An 18,047-nucleotide genomic window follows, 5' to 3' on the forward strand; every position below is an offset into this window, starting at 1 on the left:
GTGAAACTTGAAAGGGTTCAGACAAGATTTACAAGGATGTTGCCAGGGTTGGAGGATCTGAGCTACAGGGAGAGGCTGAACAGGCTGGGGCTGTTTTCCCTGGAGCGTCAGAGGCTGAGGGGTGACCTTATAGAGGTTTACAAAATTATGAGGACATAGATAGGATAAATAGACAAAGTCTTTTCCCTGGGTCGGGGAGTCCAGAACTAGAGGGCATAGGTTTAGGGGGAGAGGGGAGAGATATAAAAGAGACCAAAGGGGCAACGTTTTCATGCAGAGGGTGGTACGTGTATGGAATGAGCTGCCAGAGGAAGTGATGGAGAACTGGTACAATTGCAACATTTAAGAGGCATTTGGATGGGTATAGGAATAGGAAGGGTTTGGAGGGATTGGGCCGGGCGCTGGCAGGTGGAACTAGATTGGGTTGGGATATCTGGTCGGCATGGACGGGTTGGTCCGAAGGGTCTGTTTCCATGCTGTACATCTCTATGACAGGTTGCACCTAAACTGGACAGGGTGGTTCGCTAGTGCTACTCAGGAGGATTTAAACTGGAATGGCAGGGGATTGGGAACCACAGCAGCACGTCAGCTGGTGGATTGAGAGGGAAGATAGATGTTACAAACAGTAAGTCTGAAAGGACGGACAGGCAGGGACAAGTTAATGAATATAATGGGGCTGATGGGCTGAAGTTTATTTATTTCAATGCAAGGAGTATTATTGGTATGGCAGATGAGCTTAGAGCCCGGATCACTATCTAGGACTATGAAGTTGTAGCCATTACAGAGACCTGGTTGAGAGAGGGGCATGAGTGGCTGTTTAACATTTCAGGGTTTTGAAGTTTCAGATGAGATAGAGAGGGAGGTAAAAGAGTTTAATTATTAATCAGGGAGGACATACTGGAGGATTCATGCACTGAGGCAATATACATAGAGCTCAAAAATATGAAAGGTTCAATCACCCTGATGGGATTATGCTATAGGCCCCTCAACAGTCATCAGGGTATTGAGATATGTAGGCAGATTATGGAAAGATAAAAAATAGTGGATGACTTTAACTTCCTCAATATTGACTGAGACTTCCTGAGAGTTGGAGGTTTAGATGGGACAGAATTTGTTAGGCGCATCCAACAGAGTTTCTTAAAACAGTATATGGATAGTCCGATCAGTAGAGGAGGGGTCATACTGGACCTCGTATTGGCTAATTAGTCTGGCCAGGCGACTGATCTCACGTGGGACAGCATTTGGGAAACAGCGATCACAACTCCTTAAGTTTTAAAGATAGTGATAGACAAAGAGAAGTTAGAACCTTCAGGAAATGTACTAAATAGGAGAGTTCAAATTACGTCAGTATTATCCAGGAGCTAGGAAACATTAATTGGGAGCAGCTGTCCACATTTGACATGTAGAAGTTGTTTAAAGGTCTACTGAGCAGAGTTCAGGACCACCATGTTCCAGTAAGGAGGAAGGATTACGATGGCAAGGGATGGGACCTTGGATGATGAGGGAGTTTGTGAATTTCGTCAAAAAGGAGAAAGTATATGTAAGGTTTAGAAAGCTAAAATCAGACAAGGCCCATGAGGAATATAAGTAAAGTAGGAAAGATGTCAAGCAGGAAATTAGCAGAGCAAGGAAGGGCCATGAAATGTTCTTGGCAATCACGGTTAAAGAGAATCCCAAGGCATTTTATACATACATTAAAAGCAAACGGATACTTATGGAGAGGGTAGAACCACTCAAGGATAAAGGAGGGAACTTGTGCTTGGAGACAGCGGTTATGGGAAAGATCCTAAATGAGTACTTTGTGTCGGTATTCACCGAGGACAGAAGATCACATGGGGTATGCTAATATGCTAAGGCCTTTTGAGGTCAAGTAAGAAGTGGGGTTGGGTTTGTTGAAGAGCATTAAGATGGATAAGTCCCCAGGGTCTGATGGGATCTACCCCAGATTATTGAGAGGGGCAAGAAAGGAGATTGCTAACGGCAAGTAGCTAACGTTGTTCCCCTGTTCAAGAACAGAAATAGGGATAATCCAGGAAATTATAATGTGGAGGAGCTGGTGTTGGACTGTGTTGGATAAAGTTAAAAATCACAACACCAGGTTATAGTCCAACAGGTTTATTTGGAAGCACTAGCTTTCAGAGCACTGCTCCTCGTTACCTAATGAAAGAGGAGCGCTCTAAAAGAGAGTATTTCCAAATAACCTGGATTTTAACCTGGTATTGCGCAATTTTTAAACAAGAAATTGTAGACAGACTAGTCTCACATCCGTAGTTGGGAAGCTATTGGAGGTTTCTTAGGAATAAGATTTACATGCATTTGGAAAAGCATGGCCTAGTTAGGGATAGCTGTGTGGGGCAGATCACGTCTCACTAACTTGATTGTTTTGAGGCGGCGACAAGGGTGATCGATGAGGGAAGAGCAGTGGATGGTATTTACATGCATTTTAGTAAGGCTTTCAACAATGTTCCTCATGGTCGGCTCATCGAGAAGACTAAGATGCATGGGATCCACCGTGACTTGGCCGTTTGGATTCAGAATTGGCTAGCCCATAGAAAATAGAGGGTAGGGATGGAAGGGTATTTTCCTGGTTGGAGGTCCATGACTAGCAGTGTTCTGCAGGGATCTGTTTTGGGACGTCTGCTGTTTGTGATTTAGGTGTGACTTGGATGAAAATGTAGGTGGATGGGTTAGTAAGTTTGCAGATAACTCAAAAATCTGAGGATTTGTGGATAGTATAGAAGGTTGTCAAAACATACAGCAGATATAGATCCAGGCAGAGAAATGGCAGATGGAGTTTAATCTAGGCAAGTGTGAGGTATTGCACTTTGGAAGATCAAATATTAAAGGGAAAGTATACAGTTAATGGCAGAATTCTTAACATTGAGGTACAGAGATATTTTGGGGTCCAAGTCCAAAGCTCCCTGAAAAAGTGGCCACACAAGTAGAAAGGGTGGAAAAGGCAGCGTGACAATGCTGCCCCTTTAACAAAGGTATTTTGCCCTGGGGCCTTTTCCCCCCTGCCGAGGGGGGTCGTAAAGGTAGAGGGACCAATATAGAACATAGAGCATAGTACAGACCCTTTTAACCTACTCTAAGATCAGACTAACCTACATACCCTACATTGTACTGTGTACCTGTCCAAGATTCACTTAAGTATCCCGGATGTCTGAACTGGCTACTTTAATTGTGGCTAACAGATACTGTCCAAGGCAACAATCAGGAAAAAGGGCTTTTAGGTTTGTTTAAGAAAACACTTGAACAACAAAAGGGGAGGGGCCAGTTCTCCCAGTCCAAGGATTTTTCTAGTTTGGTTTGGTTTGGTTTTAGCTGGGAACCCAGAGAAGCTGCCGGATCAAAAAGAGGCTCCATGCTGATCTTCTCTCTCTGTGACATCTCTGCATTTGAACCTACCTTTTTGCGAAGGGGTGTGTTCATGGGATGTTGCAGGAACTGGACGTTTGCTCGTTGAGCTGCAAGGTTCATTTTCAGACATTTCGTCACCATACTAGATAACATCTTCAAAGAGCATCTGGACAAAGCACTATGTTTCCCGCTTTCTATTAATATGTTTGGGTTTCTTTGGATTGGTGATGTCATTTACTGTGGTGATGTCATTTCCTGTTCTTTTTCTCAGAGGGTGGTAAATCGGGTCCAAGTCAATGTGCTTGTTGACAGAGTTCTGGTTGGAATGCCATGCTTCTAGGAATTCTCATGTGTGTCTGTTTGGCTTGTTCTAGGATGGATGTGTTGTCCCAGTTGAAGTGGTGTTCTTCTTTATCTGTATGTAGGGATACTCGTGAGAGTAGGTCATGTCATTTTGTTGCGAGTTGATGTTTATGTATCCTGGTGGCTAGTTTTCTGCCTGTTTGTCCAATGTAGTGTTTGTTACAGTTCTTGCACGGTATTTTGTAAATGACATTAGTTTTGCTTGTTGTCTGTATGGGGGTCTTTCAAGTTCATTAGCTGCTGTTTTAGTGTCTTGGTGGGTTTGTGGCTACCATGATGTCAAGGGGCCTGAGTAGTCTGGCAGTCATTTCCAAGATGTCTTTGATGTAGGGAGGAGTGGATAGGGTTTCTGGACATGTCTTTTTCTGCTCGTTTGGATTTGTTGCTGAGAAATGGGTTGTGTTCATTGGGTACCCATTCTTTTTGAATGCACTGTATAGGTCATTTCCCTCTGCTCTGCATAGTGCCTCTGTGCTGCCATGTGTGGTGGCTTGTTGAAATAATGTTCTGATGCAGCTTCGTTTGTGGATGTTGGGATGATTGCTTCTGTAGTTCAATATTGGTCCATATGTGTTGTTTTTCTGTAGATGCAGGTTTGAAGTTCCCCATTGGCTGTTCGCTCTACTGTGACATCTAATAATGGCAGTTTGTTGTTGTTTTCCTCCTCTTTAGTGAATTTTATGACAGTAAGGGTGTTATTGATGGTCTTGAAGGTTTCCTCTAATTGGTTTCGTTTAGTGATGACAAAGGTGTCATCCACGTAATGGACCCAAAGTTTGGGTTGGATGGTTGGTAGAGCTATTTGTTTGAGTCTCTGCATTACTGTCTGTGCTAAGAACCCTGATGTTGGAGATCCCATGGATGTTCCATTGGTTTCGTTATGGAGTGTGAAATGGGTGGTAAGGCATAGGTCTACTAGCTTGACGATACTGTGCTTGCAGATGAAGTTGGTGGTGTTTGGTGTCTTTGGGTCTTCTAATAGTGTAGTCAGTGTTTCCTTGGCCAGGTTGATGTTGATTGATGTCAACAGCGTTGTTACATCAAAGGAGATCATTATTTCATCCACTTTTATCTTAGTATCTTTGATGGTCTTCAGGAATTCTTGGGTGGAGTGGATGGAGTGGCGTGAGTCTTCTACTAAGTGTTTTAGTCTTTGGTGTAGCTCCTTGGCCAATCTGTAAGTGGGCGTTTCAGGTAGCGAGACTATGGGTCTGGGGTGGGGGTTCTCCTGGTTTGTGAATTTTGGGTAATCTATACAAGCATGGTGTGTTGGATCCATCTGGTTTCATTTTTCAGAAGTCGGTCTTATTTATTTCTCCAGATTTCTGAAGAGTTTTGAGTAGGGCTGTGATTCGGACAAGCCAAACAGAGACACACACGGGAATTCCTAGAAGCATGGCATTCTAACTAGAACTGTATCAACAAAGATATTGACTTGGACCCCATTTACCACCACCACCCCGCCCTCCCCCCAGAGAAAAACGAACAGGAAATGACATACTATAGGAAATGACATCACCAACCCAAAGAAACACAAACACAAACAGAAAGAGGGAAACATCAGCAATGCTTTGTCTGGAGGCTCACTTAAGATGTTACCTAGTATGGTTACGAAATGTCTGAAAATGAACCTGCCAGCTCAGCGAGCAAACCTATATCCAGAACCTCAACCTGAGCAATAAATCTTCTCAAAACCCGATGTTGCAGGAAATTGAAATAACTTTGTTAAGTTGCAGGGGATATCATATCAGTCAGGTTTTCAAATAGCTATTATCCTAAATTCAGTTTTCTCTTGCTCATGTTTCATTCAGTATTCTGTAAATTAATTATGTTTTGTTTGAAACTGAGCTGTTGGACCAGCTGCATCGCTCCTGGAATATCCACTCTACCTGCATAAAACAACTAGAAAAGTTAGGATTTGGACTACCTTCTTGAAATGTTTTGGGGGGTATCTGGCCTGATCCGTAACAGCGGTGTATGGCATGCTTGCGTTTATTGTTCGGGGCACTGAGTACAAGAGTCAGGAAATGATGTTGCAGCTTTATAAAACATTGGTTAAGGCACACTTGGAGTATTGCATTCAATTCTGGTCATCACATTACAGGAAGAATGTGGAGGCTTTGGAGAGGGTGCAGAAGTTTAACAGGATGCTGCCTGGATTAGAGGGTATGAGCTCGAAGGCGAGGCTGGACAAACTAGGGTTGCTTTCTCAAGAGTGGTGGAGACTGAAGGAAGACCTAATAGAAGTTTTATAAAATTATGAGGCATAGATTGGGAAAAAAGATTGTCAACTCTGAGTTGAAATGTCAGATACTAGTGGGCATGCATTTAAGGTGGGGGGGGGGGGTTCAAAGGAGATATGGGAGGCAAGTTAATTGTTTTTACACAGTGTCAGGTGTTTGGAACGCACTGCCGAGGGTAGTTGTGGAGACAGAAATGATAGGAGCATTTAAGGGTCTTTTAAATAGACAAGTGAACAAGCAAAGAATGGGGGGTATGGACCATGAGCAGGCAGAAAGGATTAGTTTAGTTTCGCAGCGCAGCATGTTCAGCACAATATCATGGATCGAAGGGCCTGTTCCGTGCTGTACAGTTCTATGTTTTAGATGAGAACTAAAACATATGAAGGAAGGAAGGGTAAAAGTAGAGGAGCTGCATTATCAGCAAACTAGAGCCAGTCTTGGGTGAAATACAGACGGTGCCTGTAGTGTGTTGGGGGATAAAAAGCAAGTAACGTGAGACAGATGTTGCAATGATGTGGATTAAGCTTTAAGCTATTTTGTAACCTACCAGACAGCACTTTACATATTTCCATGATAAGACTGGCTCTCCATACTGGTATATAAAATAAAGTAACTTGATTTCCTGAGTCCTCTTATCAATTTATTGAGTTGTTCAATATCAGCAAAATTTTTAAATTGATACCAATCCTGATTATAATATGAATTTTACAAATCACAAAATGGTATGTTGAATAATTCACTACAATTACAAATGCTCCAGAAAGTTAAGAAATACTACAAAATTGTTTCTCCGAAGGTATTTTTCAAACCAACAACCCTGTTACTCAGATGGACAAAGAGAGCAAGAAAAGAAAGAGAACATCACCTCTAATTTGCTTCGAGTCACAAACCATCCTCACTTGGAAATATATCACTATTCGTTCAGCAACACTGGATTAAAATCCTGGGAACTGCCTCCCTAATAACACTTACCCTCATTACAGAAGTTGCAGTGGTTCAAAGTGGCAGCTCAGCACCACCTCTGAAGTGCAGGTAGGGATTGGCAATGAATGCTAGTATCATTGATGGCCATATCCAGAGACTCTTTTTTTAAAATATAAAAAGGTAAGATATTCTCCCTGAAATTTGACTGCATTTGGAATGTCATAATTCTATACTCTTAGTAGATACAATCATAACTCAGACTGTCCCTTGTTCTTGCACAGCACAAAACTCTAACAAACATTTCCGCTGTAAATAGCATGGTGCAGATATACAAAATTAATAAACCAGGAAAGCACTATTTAATGTAAATGTGAAAATGTTTTCAAATTTATTTACAACATATGTATGTTTTAAATAATCACATTTTAGTCATCCATTTGTTGCAGTCATTCAACACTAGCCTAGTGGTAACACATTCAAAATAACAAGTGCAGAAATACTGCATCACACTTCAGGCTCACACTCACCAGTAATAGCTACTTGATAAACAGGGAAGCAGGATCTATCCTGAGATTTAATCACAATGAAAAAAATAGTGCAAAGCTTTATATTCTAAAAAACCCTGTTAAACCAAGCAATTTATTAAATAGTCAACATTGCACATTGAGACATCTAGTAACAGTCCTCATATCAGACATAAGACATCAGGAAGATGACTATTCCATCATTATCTTCAGCCCTATTTGAAATATTTACAGCTAACCTGGAAGTTGTAACTTTACTGCTATTTCATTTATCTAATCTACATTTATCTAGCAAAGTTACCTGAGTCACCTTTTGTAAAAGCTCATCACCTATTTAAGATACACAATAGCCATCATTCAAATAACTAAGCTTCTATTTTGGTATTCATTATAGCTACTTTGATTAATAATCCTACAAAAACAGTAGTTGAAAATATGATCATTTGAAATCTGGCTAAATCGAGAGCCAAATTCTATACTGAATAAATGGAAATGATTACTTTCTCTTTTACTCCCAAGAGTTGTACAATAAAGTTTGGGGATTAATTCAATCTATATTGAAATCTCAAAATCCTCATGTGGTTTAGAACAAAATGTAGGAAAGATAGAATTAGACAAATGTATAACATTTTTTTACACCATCGACAAAGGTTGTTTTACTCTCTAGTCAAAAATAAAGAACTTACTGCAAATAAAAAGCAACTTTTAAAATCATGTTATGGAAGATTACTTGTATGCAGCATTGATATATTGCACTCAATGCTACTTAGCCCCATGTGACTAGATGACACTTCATTTGTATGGCTGTACATCAAGTTAAAACAGGTTATTCAAGTTGAAATTCAAAATAACAAATGGAAAGAAGAACTAAATAACAAATAATTGAAATTCTGCTATTAACATTCAGGTAATGAAATTAAAGCAATGTTAGCAGGAAAAAAAAGTATCTTTACAAAGTACTTGACAGCAAAAGTGACCAATTAACTGAAGAACATTATTACTGCATTGCAAACAAAGGCAAAGTAATTAAAGCAGTGCAAAATAAGCTGCATGTTTTCACATTGGTATGTAGGTAAGTGTCATGCAAGTTAGTATCAGTCCTCAATGCCACTACAAGTTCAGGTAGTAGAATCCAGGCACTGTTAACTTAAATCGTTCCCAAGTTACAAAATTAAACTCAAAGACAAACAAGGTATTCAGTACTGCAGTTTCAAATTAACTAATCAATCATTAGCGGAACTAAAAAATATTAGAGCAATGCACACTTTTACCATACAATGCACAAAAATGCTGAGGTATATTGAGCCAAGTTCCTGCAAAAATTCATCACAACACAAGACAGGAAGGTAGGAAGAGGATTTCGGCAGGTTTTAAAAGGTGGAAGGTTTTCCAAGCAGTTTTCTGGTATATGCATTTTAACGGCACACAGGCAGGTACAAGGTGAAGGAAGGCCTTGATAAATAGTCATTTATGTTTTAGTAGAATCTCCATTGCATCTTGTTACAATCATGTCTTGGTAGGCGTGGCATTCAACTGAGGTATTTTGATTTTACCATGCTTTCTTTGGAATGGGGTTTCTACTCAAGGGTGCAGGCAAGTAATATGCAGATAGGTTAATGGCAGGGTCATTAAAGGTCAATAAGCTGATCCACAAGCAGAAAAGACCTAGCTAGACCAGGAAGACTGTTCTCTGAACTCCCACTGCGGTTCTTTGAATGACCACCTAAAAAAGTAAAAAATATCACTTTACTAGGTTATTTGTAAGCATCACACACAACTGGATTTTGAGATCGACAAGTTATTCCTAATTACACTCTCACCATCAGAATTGGAATCATGAGTTGTTGATAGATGAAGTGCTAAAGAACTCAAAGGATAGATGTGATCAAGTAGGGAAAAACAGAGTCGAACAATCTAGACTGCAAGTAGCAAGAATGGGAGAGAGTGGCACACTACAATGAATTTACAGTGTCTTGTTAAAATTATTCATAATACATGGGGCCTTTAACAAGCCAAAATTCTGCCAGTGAATTCCCAGATGTCAACACTTGACAGCCTCTCAATAATATGAACGGTTGTTAAATTATGTAGGGCTTTACCTTCCACCAACCCAGAATTATCGCCAATAAGCTATGCACATTCTAGGGTACTTACCAATTACAACCTATTGAACTTTTACAGATTTTATTTTTGTACACTTTTCCATATTAACTCAAAACTAATGTCTCCTGGGTTTCAGAATAAGCAAAATTCATAACGTTAAATCATCTGCCATCTCATCTTACCAGTCTGTTTAGAAGATACAGTAGGGGTAAAAGGGTCAGCGCTGTCAGCTGAAGCAGGTGCAAGGATGCTGGGATGTGAAACTGAGTTATCCCCAGTACAGTTACCTGAGAAGGTGCAACAGGAATAGCAGAAGAAAGAACATGATGACTCAAAGAGATAGCAGGACAGAAAAGTGAGCAAAAATACAGCAAAGTCCATTCTATAGAACATTGAATTTCTTTAAAAAATAAGTTAAGTGTAAATTCACTTAAAAAACAAAATCATATTGGGCCATTTGTATTTTCTTTGAGGTGACCCTTTTAAGTTTAATTTTTGAGAGTGTGTCTACAAGTAGATTCAAGTACATTTGATATTTTGCACTAAAGCAAAACAAAACAAAAACAAAAACATTCTCCATTGATAATCACTAGGTTAATTCAATTTTTAAAAATTATTTCAAGAATACAAATAATGGGAATGCCAATCCATTTACGATGAAAGAAATTATTGGACATTCAATATCCAGTCACAGAAAGGAAGATTTAGTGTTAAGGCTATTCGAATAGGTCCTAGTCCTGTCAAAACAGCAGCTGTCCTGATGGCACATGCCAGTACATTTTCTGATTAGCAGAAATGGATAGAAAATCTTTGGGTTTATTTCTGCTGTGCTAGCATTAATTCATCTGTTAATGGCAAGGGTGCTGCAATATAATCTAGCAACCCTGGACTGGGTAGGGGAAAGTATACACTAGTGTTCAGAGCCCTGATTGGGTGAAATATTTACTATTAAAAATATCAATCTATGGAAAAGGATTGGGTTCAGAAGCGACAGCTAATATGCTAGTCAGGGGGGCGACGGCGTGGCTCAGTGGATAGCACTGCTGGACCTGGATTCGATTCCAGCCTCGGGCAACTGGGTGTGCAGTTGCACATTCTCCCAGTGTCTGCGTGGGTTTCTTCCGGGTGCTCCAGTTTCCTCTCATAATCCAAAAATGGGCAGGGTGGGTGAGTTGGCAATGCTAAATTGGCTGTACTGCTCAGGGATGGGTAAGTCAGGTGTATTAGTTAAGGGTAAATGTAGAATAATATGCTAGGGGAATGGGTCTGGGTGGGTTACTCTGCAGAGGGACATTAGGCCAAATTGCCTGTTAAGGAAGAATAGAAAAAAGAGGGGGCGGCCCGGTGGCTCACTGGTTAGCACTGTTGCCCCCCCCCCACCCCCACCCCGCATGTGTTTCCTCCAGGTACTCCAGTTTCTTCCCACAGTCCAAAGATGTGCAGGTTAGGTGGATTGGTCATGCTAAATTGCCCATATAGTGTTCAGGGATCTGTAAGTGAAGTGCATTAGTCAGGACTAAAATGTAGAGTAATAGGGGAATATGTTTGGATGGGATACTCTTCGGAGGGTCAGTGTAGATTTGATGAGCTGAAGAGCCTGTTTCCACACTGTAGGAATTCTATGATTCTATAGCTAAATAGTCTACCAATATAAACTGTCAAGACTGATGTGGGGATAATAATTTCTGGATACACGTGACAAATAATTCTACTCCAGCAGCAGAAAGGAAGGAAAATTTGTATAGATATAAAACACCAACAGTACTTTGAAAACAAAGTATATTTTGGGTACGCAAACATCAAAACTTTCTCAACATTTTGCAGTTCTAACTACAACCCATAACCAAAAAATTACTTTGCATGCAACTATATCAATGGAAGGATTATTTAAAGCATTTGACTAATTTTGAATCATGCATTCCATTTTAATGAATCTCACTTTCTAATTAGATCTTAAGAAACAAGACAGAAGTTCTTACCGTTTCCAAAACAAATCAACAGGTCAACTGTTTGACAGCATAAGAAAAATTAAACAAAAATGCTTATTTCACCTTGAGAATAACAGTCAAAGTCACCCCCTACATTGTGGCTATGTTCATTTGTTATCAGATGAGGACCCATGTGCCATCTACTCCTCCCACTTGAAGATCTGAATAAGGAAGACTCCATTTTGGACCAAGCCTCTTTTTCCTTAAAAATAATTTATCCTTATATCATCCAACACTCAAACCAGTTTTTTCCCACCAATAAATACGGGTTACAAGTTTACAGAAAGATCCTGACACTAGATTCCAAAATTAAGGTTTTATTCATTCATGCGATGGCTGGCTGGGCCAGCATTTACTGCACATTGATAATTGCCCTTGAGAAGGTCTGGAACAGGAACGACTTCAACTCAGGCATCTGGCCCAGAGGTTGTGACACAACCACTGATCGCAAGAGTCTCCACAGTATATAAATGACCAAGCCAGTTCAGTTTCTGGTCACAGGTAATCCCCAGGATGTTGACTGTAATGCCACTGAATGTCAAGAGGAGATGATCATTGGCTAATACTTGTGTGTTGCAAATATTACTTGCCACTTATCAACCCAAACCAGGACATTGTCCAGCTCTTGCTGATTTTGGACACAGACTATTTCAGTATGAAGAACTGTAAACACTACTGAACAATCACAATCAGCAGTGAACCTGACCTTGTATAAGAGGAAAGATAGTTGATGAAACAGAAGATGGTAGAGGCTAAGACACTACCCTTACAAATTCATGTAGTGATGTCTTGGAACTGGGATGACTAAATTCCAATAGCCACAACCATCTTCTTTAATACTAGGTATGGCTCCAACCTGCGGAGTCCCCTATCACCCTGATTCGCATTGGCTTGAGTTTTGCAAGGATTCCTTGATGCTAAACTTGGTCAAAGCTCCCCTGGGGGAGTTCAGCTGTCTTGTCCATGTTTGAAACAAGCCTACAAAGGAGTTGAGTTATCTGGCAGAACACAAACTCAGTATCAGCAAGCAGCTTGACAGCACTATTAATGACATCTTCTATCACTTTTCTGATTATCCGAGAGTGGAATGATGGGGCAGTAAGTGGCTGGTTTGGATTTGTACTATTTTTTGTATACAGGACATACCTGGGCAATTTTTCACATTGCCAGTTAGATGCCAGTGTTGTAACAGACTGAAACAGCTTGACACAGCAAGCTCTGATGCACAAACCTTCAGTACCATTACCAGAATACTGTCAGTTCCCACAGTCTTTTGAATTGGCATGTGTAATGTGTGGGATCTCTGGAAGAGGTGAAGATGGATCATCTACTTAAACACTTCTGTCTGAAGTGTTCCCACTACAAGAGGTAGACTGTGCTCAAAGCATTCTTTTTAAAATCTGGTCAGGCAGCACTGGAATAAAATTATGGTGTTTTTAATTATAACTTGATTATTATATTGAAATACTGTCAACAACTCTTTTTCCCTATGTATTATAACACTAATTCCAGAAAACATAATTATATGCAAAATAAAAGTAAAATACTGCTGCAAATCTAAAAGATACAAAAAGTACTAGGAAAACCTCGGATCTGGCACCGTGTGGAGACAGAAGTGGTTAACATTTGGCATAGAATATGGCTTTTCATTTATACACCCACCCACACATACATACATATACCTGTCTTACTAGCTTAACAATTACACTCACCTTTTACATTTTGCACAAGATTACACATAAGAGAAGCTCTTAAAGTATGCTTTTCAAAGTAAATAAAAATTACTTAGGGAGATTTCAAAACAGAAGAGTTAATTGTATGAAACTTGCTCTTCTACTCTGTCCTCATTCATTAGGATAATCCTCAAGAAACCAAAATACTAAGGCTCATTATTTATTCATCCTTACCAGGGAAGTCAGGTAGTGGTACATGTATAAAAGGATCAGAAATAGCAGCTGATGAGCTAGATTCTAGAAAGGAAGCTTCCATAGATATCTTAGCTTCTTACAAAATGTAAAAGAAGAATAGTTGGAAGAAAGAAAGCAGTATGAGAAAGTAGTAGAAAGAATTTCATGCATACTAATAATAAGCAAGCTGTATATTAGTGATTAAATTAAAAGAATAAGCCAAATTACAAAGAGGTTTTGCTTGCATCAATTAATGAACTTATATTGTGGACTCCCTTAATTTTTTTTCTATTGAATAGATTCTGTTTTATTGAATACTGATAATTCATAACAATGTTAAGTGTTGTATTAAATGGCTGTCAGGTAAATACAGATTTGTAATCAATCATGATAGATTACGCAAATCCTAATACAAACCTGCTCCAGATACAAAAGGTGAAGCCCCAAATAAATCTGTTTGGGGTGGAGTCATGCTGGGATGAAGTTCTGGAAGTAAATTTTCAGTGGGCATTTTCTCCAGTTCTGCAGTTTTATCTGTCAGAATAGTTTAAAGAAAACAATTAGTTAACAGGGAATCAACTTCAATTTTTTTTCTAAGAGAAGAGAGTAGTGAGGTATTTCAGTGAGTTTATTGGTAGCATCTGCTCAGTAATCATTAACCATTCCCTATTCCCATCACATTGCTAACTTAATTGAATCTCAACTTATGCAGCATATGCAGGTTTACATTAGCAACTTAGAATTTGCTGGTTTAACAATAACTTATTGATAGCTTCTCCAAATCGAGTATAGACATACACTTTTCAGTGACACTTTCCAGGCTTGATCATCAAATGACAACTTACTCCAGAAATCAGTCTTGCCTTAGCAACAAGAATAAACCTATCATACTCTGAATGGTCAGTATATCAAATCTTTTTTCAACTGTGACAAATCTTTAAACAAGGGCAATAAACTCCACAGCTTTGTTCAGTGTGGACAAGTTACAGTATGAATGAACCCCATGCTTAATGCCTGATTACATCCAAATACATTGCTACTCTTGGTAACTAACCCTATGAATTGCATATGCTTAATCCAAATAGCATTCAGAGGACAAGGAACAGTGTCACATGGAACTACTTATGAGAAGGTGTGCTCTGCTCACTTTCTTCATAAATGCTCAAAACACTCACCATTTCGAAGCTCAGCAAACTCTTTATCTAAAAGGTCTTCTACTGTTAACTTGGAAAAATTGTCATCTCCGAAAGGATTCCAAACCGAGAGATCTGGTGGATTGTAAATGTTCTGCTCGGAGGCTTTGGGCGATCCTGCAGGACTTGTAGAAGCTGACCTAAATTAGAATTGGTCAGAAATAAAACATTTGAAACAGCAGACAGAATCAACGTACATCTTGCAAATGGAGATAAGTTACAGAATAGAGAAATATTTCACTAAAAGTTGGAAAATGGTTAAAGAGGCACAGTCCCAGAAAGTCAGCAGAATGATAGGCATCATCCAAAGCAATCTGACTTCTAAATCATTGCCACGTGAAGCTAGAAAAAAATTCTATTTCCAGAATGCTCAAGATAGTCTAAACTGGTCTTATTCCACAAGGAACAAAATAACAATGTTTGTGCAACAAAATTGCAGCTTTCCCACTTAAGGTCTGTATGAGTAGGAGCCTTTTTATAATCTAAATACAGATGAACAAAGAGCATGCCATTAAGTTCCTTGAACTTGCTCCATTATTCAATAAGATCCAATTGTAACTTCAAATCCTCTTTCCTGCCTACCTCCTCTTTGCTTAACAAAAATCTAACTCTGGATTAAAAAATTTCAAGATCTATGCGACCATTTTCAGAAAAAAGTTAAAAGACACTCAAAGCACAGCAAAAATCTGGCTAATCTCAGTTTTAAATGGGTGACCCCGATTCTTAAACAGCAGCCCATAATTCTGGATTCCCCACAAGAGGAAATATCCTCTCCACTTCTACCCTATAAAGACCTCTCAGATATATGGTTTCAATCAAATCACCCCTTTCTCTTAAATGCCGGCAGATAATGCTTCACCTTTCCAAACATTTTTCACAAGACAACACACTCATTCCAGATACTAACCTTCCCAGAACTGCTTCCAACATATTTACAACAAGGTGACCAATACTGCACACACTGTTGTAATCTCACTTATATCCTGAATAAACAGTAGCATAACCTCCCTTTGCAATAAATAACATTACAACAGTTTTCCCAATTAGGAAATTGCAAATTTCATATTTCCACACACTTAAACCTACATAGAGTCCTACGATATGGAGACAGGCCCTACGGCCCAAAGTGGTCCATGCCAATCAACATGTCCATCTACGCTCACCCCATTTCCCTGCAAGTAGCCCATATCCTTCTAATCCTTTCCTATCCAAATGTTTGGCCAAGTGCCTTTTAAATGTTGTTAATACACCCTCCTCAACCATTTCCACTGGCAGCTCATTCCATATGTGTACCACCCTCTGTGTAAAAAAGTTGCCCCTCAGGTTCTCTTTTATTCTTTCCCCATTAACCTTAAACTGATGCCCCCTAGTCCTCGATTCCCCAAACATGGGAAAAAGACTGAGTGGATACATCCTATCCATGCCTCATGATCTTCTACACCTTTATAAGGACCCTCAGTTTCCTATGTTCTTAAAAAGTACTGGCTTGTCCAACCTCTCCCTGGCAACATCCTTGTAAATTTCTTCTGCACTCTTTCCAGTTTAATAACATCCTTCCTATGGCAAAGTGACCAAAACTAAAGACAATACTCCAAAAGTGTGACCTCATCAATGTCCTGTATAACTTCATCATAATTCTCCAACTTCTTTACTCAGTGCCCTGGCTGATGATGGCCAGTGTGCCAAAAGCCTTCTTCAATGCCCTGTCTACCTGTGACTCCACTTTCAAAGAACTGTGAACCTGAACTCCAAAATCCTTCTATTGCATTACACACCTTTTAAGGCTCTACCATTCACCATGAAACTCCTACCACAATTTGATTTTCCAAAATGCAAGACCTCATACTTATCTTTATTATACACCATTTGCCATTTCTCAGCCCACTTCCCCAGCTGATCAAGGTCCTGCTGCAAGTTCTGATAACCTTCCTCACTGGCCACAATACTACTTATTTTAGTGTCATCTGCAAACTTACAATCATGCTTTGTACATTCTCATCCAAATAATTATTTTTCAAATTAATGGGACTGTCCCAAAATCTAGGGAGCTTCGGAAAATTGAAAATAATGCATCCACTATCTCTTTTAAGATGCTAGGATGAAGTCCTATGACGTGGCAACTTGTTAACCTGCAGCTCCAACATATACTCACTACCACTTTTTCCTCAGTTCTCCCTCCCTTCCATTTCTTGATTTATTGCTGCTTTTGTGATGTTACTTGTATCGTCTATTGTGAAGACGGATGCAAAATGTCTGAATTAATTTGGCATTTGCTTATTCCTTTATCATTAATTCTCCAGTCTCACTTTGTATAAGATCAATGCTCAACTTGTTAAATACTCTTAGTATCCATTGCTGACTAGTTTGCTTTCATATTCAATTTTTCCTTCCTTATTACATTTTTGACCATTTTTTTAATATCCTTCCCAAAATTTTTTTTTTTAATTCTCAGATCCCATCTATCTTCCATTAAACTGAATGTAAAATTCAAACCATATTATAGTCACCATTATGGTGAGTCTTCACGATAAGAACATTAATTAATCAATCCTATCTTGTTGCATAACACCAGGTTTAGTATAGCCTATAGTCTAGTCAATTCCAGAACATGTTGTATGAACTTATCCTGAAAACATTCCATGAAGTTAAGTGGGCTATCTTTCAATGACTGCAATCTTTAGATTACTTACAGCGTGGAAGCAGGCCCTTCGGCCCAACAAGTCTACACCAACCCTCCGAAGAGCAACCCATCCAGACCCATTCCCTTACATTTACCCCTTCACCTAACACTACGAGCAATTTAGCATGGTCAATTCACCTAACCTGCACATCTTTGGACTGTGGGAGGAAACTGGAGCACTCGGAGGAAAACCCACGCAGACACGGGGAGAATGTGCAAACTCCACACAGACAGTTACCTGAGGCGGGAATTGAACCCGGGTCTCTGGCGCTGTGAGGCAGCAGTGCTAATCACTATGCCACCATCTTTGTCCATCTGACTTTACCAGATGAAATATAAATCAAACTCTTGCATTATCATCAGCATGCCTTTCTGCCAAGGTCTTATTATTTCCTCCTTCATGCTCCACTTTACAGTACAATTACTATTTGGGGGCGGGGTGGGGGTGCTGTACATTGCTCCCACAAGAGACTTCATGTCTTTATCAACCCACATTTCTACTGTTTCCATATCATTGCTGTTATAATTTGGTCAACTATTATGCTAAAACCATAATTAACTAACAGAGTCTCCCCTTCACTTTTTCAATCCTAGCTATCCTTCTTAATTATCCTGTGCCCTTCAAGAGTCAGATCCCAATTGATTTCCCATCAGTATAGATCCCATATTCCGTAGTACTTGCATCAGCAGCCCATGAACGGGAACCAATTCTGCCACACTGGTTTTTGGGTCATTTCCCTAACTTGATTTTCCACTTGC

The 18,047-nt window shown here is 39.6% G+C and overlaps 1 protein-coding gene across 4 annotated transcripts in view; it reads right to left on the reverse strand.

Annotated features, from left to right (window-relative positions):
* Positions 1-18,047, reverse strand: part of LOC122541794 (AP2-associated protein kinase 1-like) — a 45,743-nt gene that overhangs the window by 14,715 nt on the left and 12,981 nt on the right. The window contains exons 3-7 of one of the 4 annotated variants that reach the window (XM_043678780.1): positions 14,591-14,748; positions 13,833-13,949; positions 11,500-11,526; positions 9,703-9,807; positions 5,852-9,140 (exon numbers count right to left, since the gene is read on the reverse strand). In XM_043678780.1, coding sequence (XP_043534715.1) covers positions 9,046-9,140; positions 9,703-9,807; positions 11,500-11,526; positions 13,833-13,949; positions 14,591-14,748 — 502 coding nt within the window. In that variant the 3' untranslated portion in view covers positions 5,852-9,045. Of the gene's footprint in view, positions 1-5,851; positions 9,141-9,702; positions 9,808-11,499; positions 11,527-13,832; positions 13,950-14,590; positions 14,749-18,047 lie in introns of those variants that run through there. The other 3 variants (XM_043678777.1, XM_043678778.1, XM_043678779.1) reach the window with 3 other exon arrangements.

The sequence above is a fragment of the Chiloscyllium plagiosum genome, chromosome 38 (assembly GCF_004010195.1).
Source record: "Chiloscyllium plagiosum isolate BGI_BamShark_2017 chromosome 38, ASM401019v2, whole genome shotgun sequence".
NCBI classification, from domain to species: Eukaryota; Metazoa; Chordata; class Chondrichthyes; order Orectolobiformes; family Hemiscylliidae; genus Chiloscyllium; species Chiloscyllium plagiosum.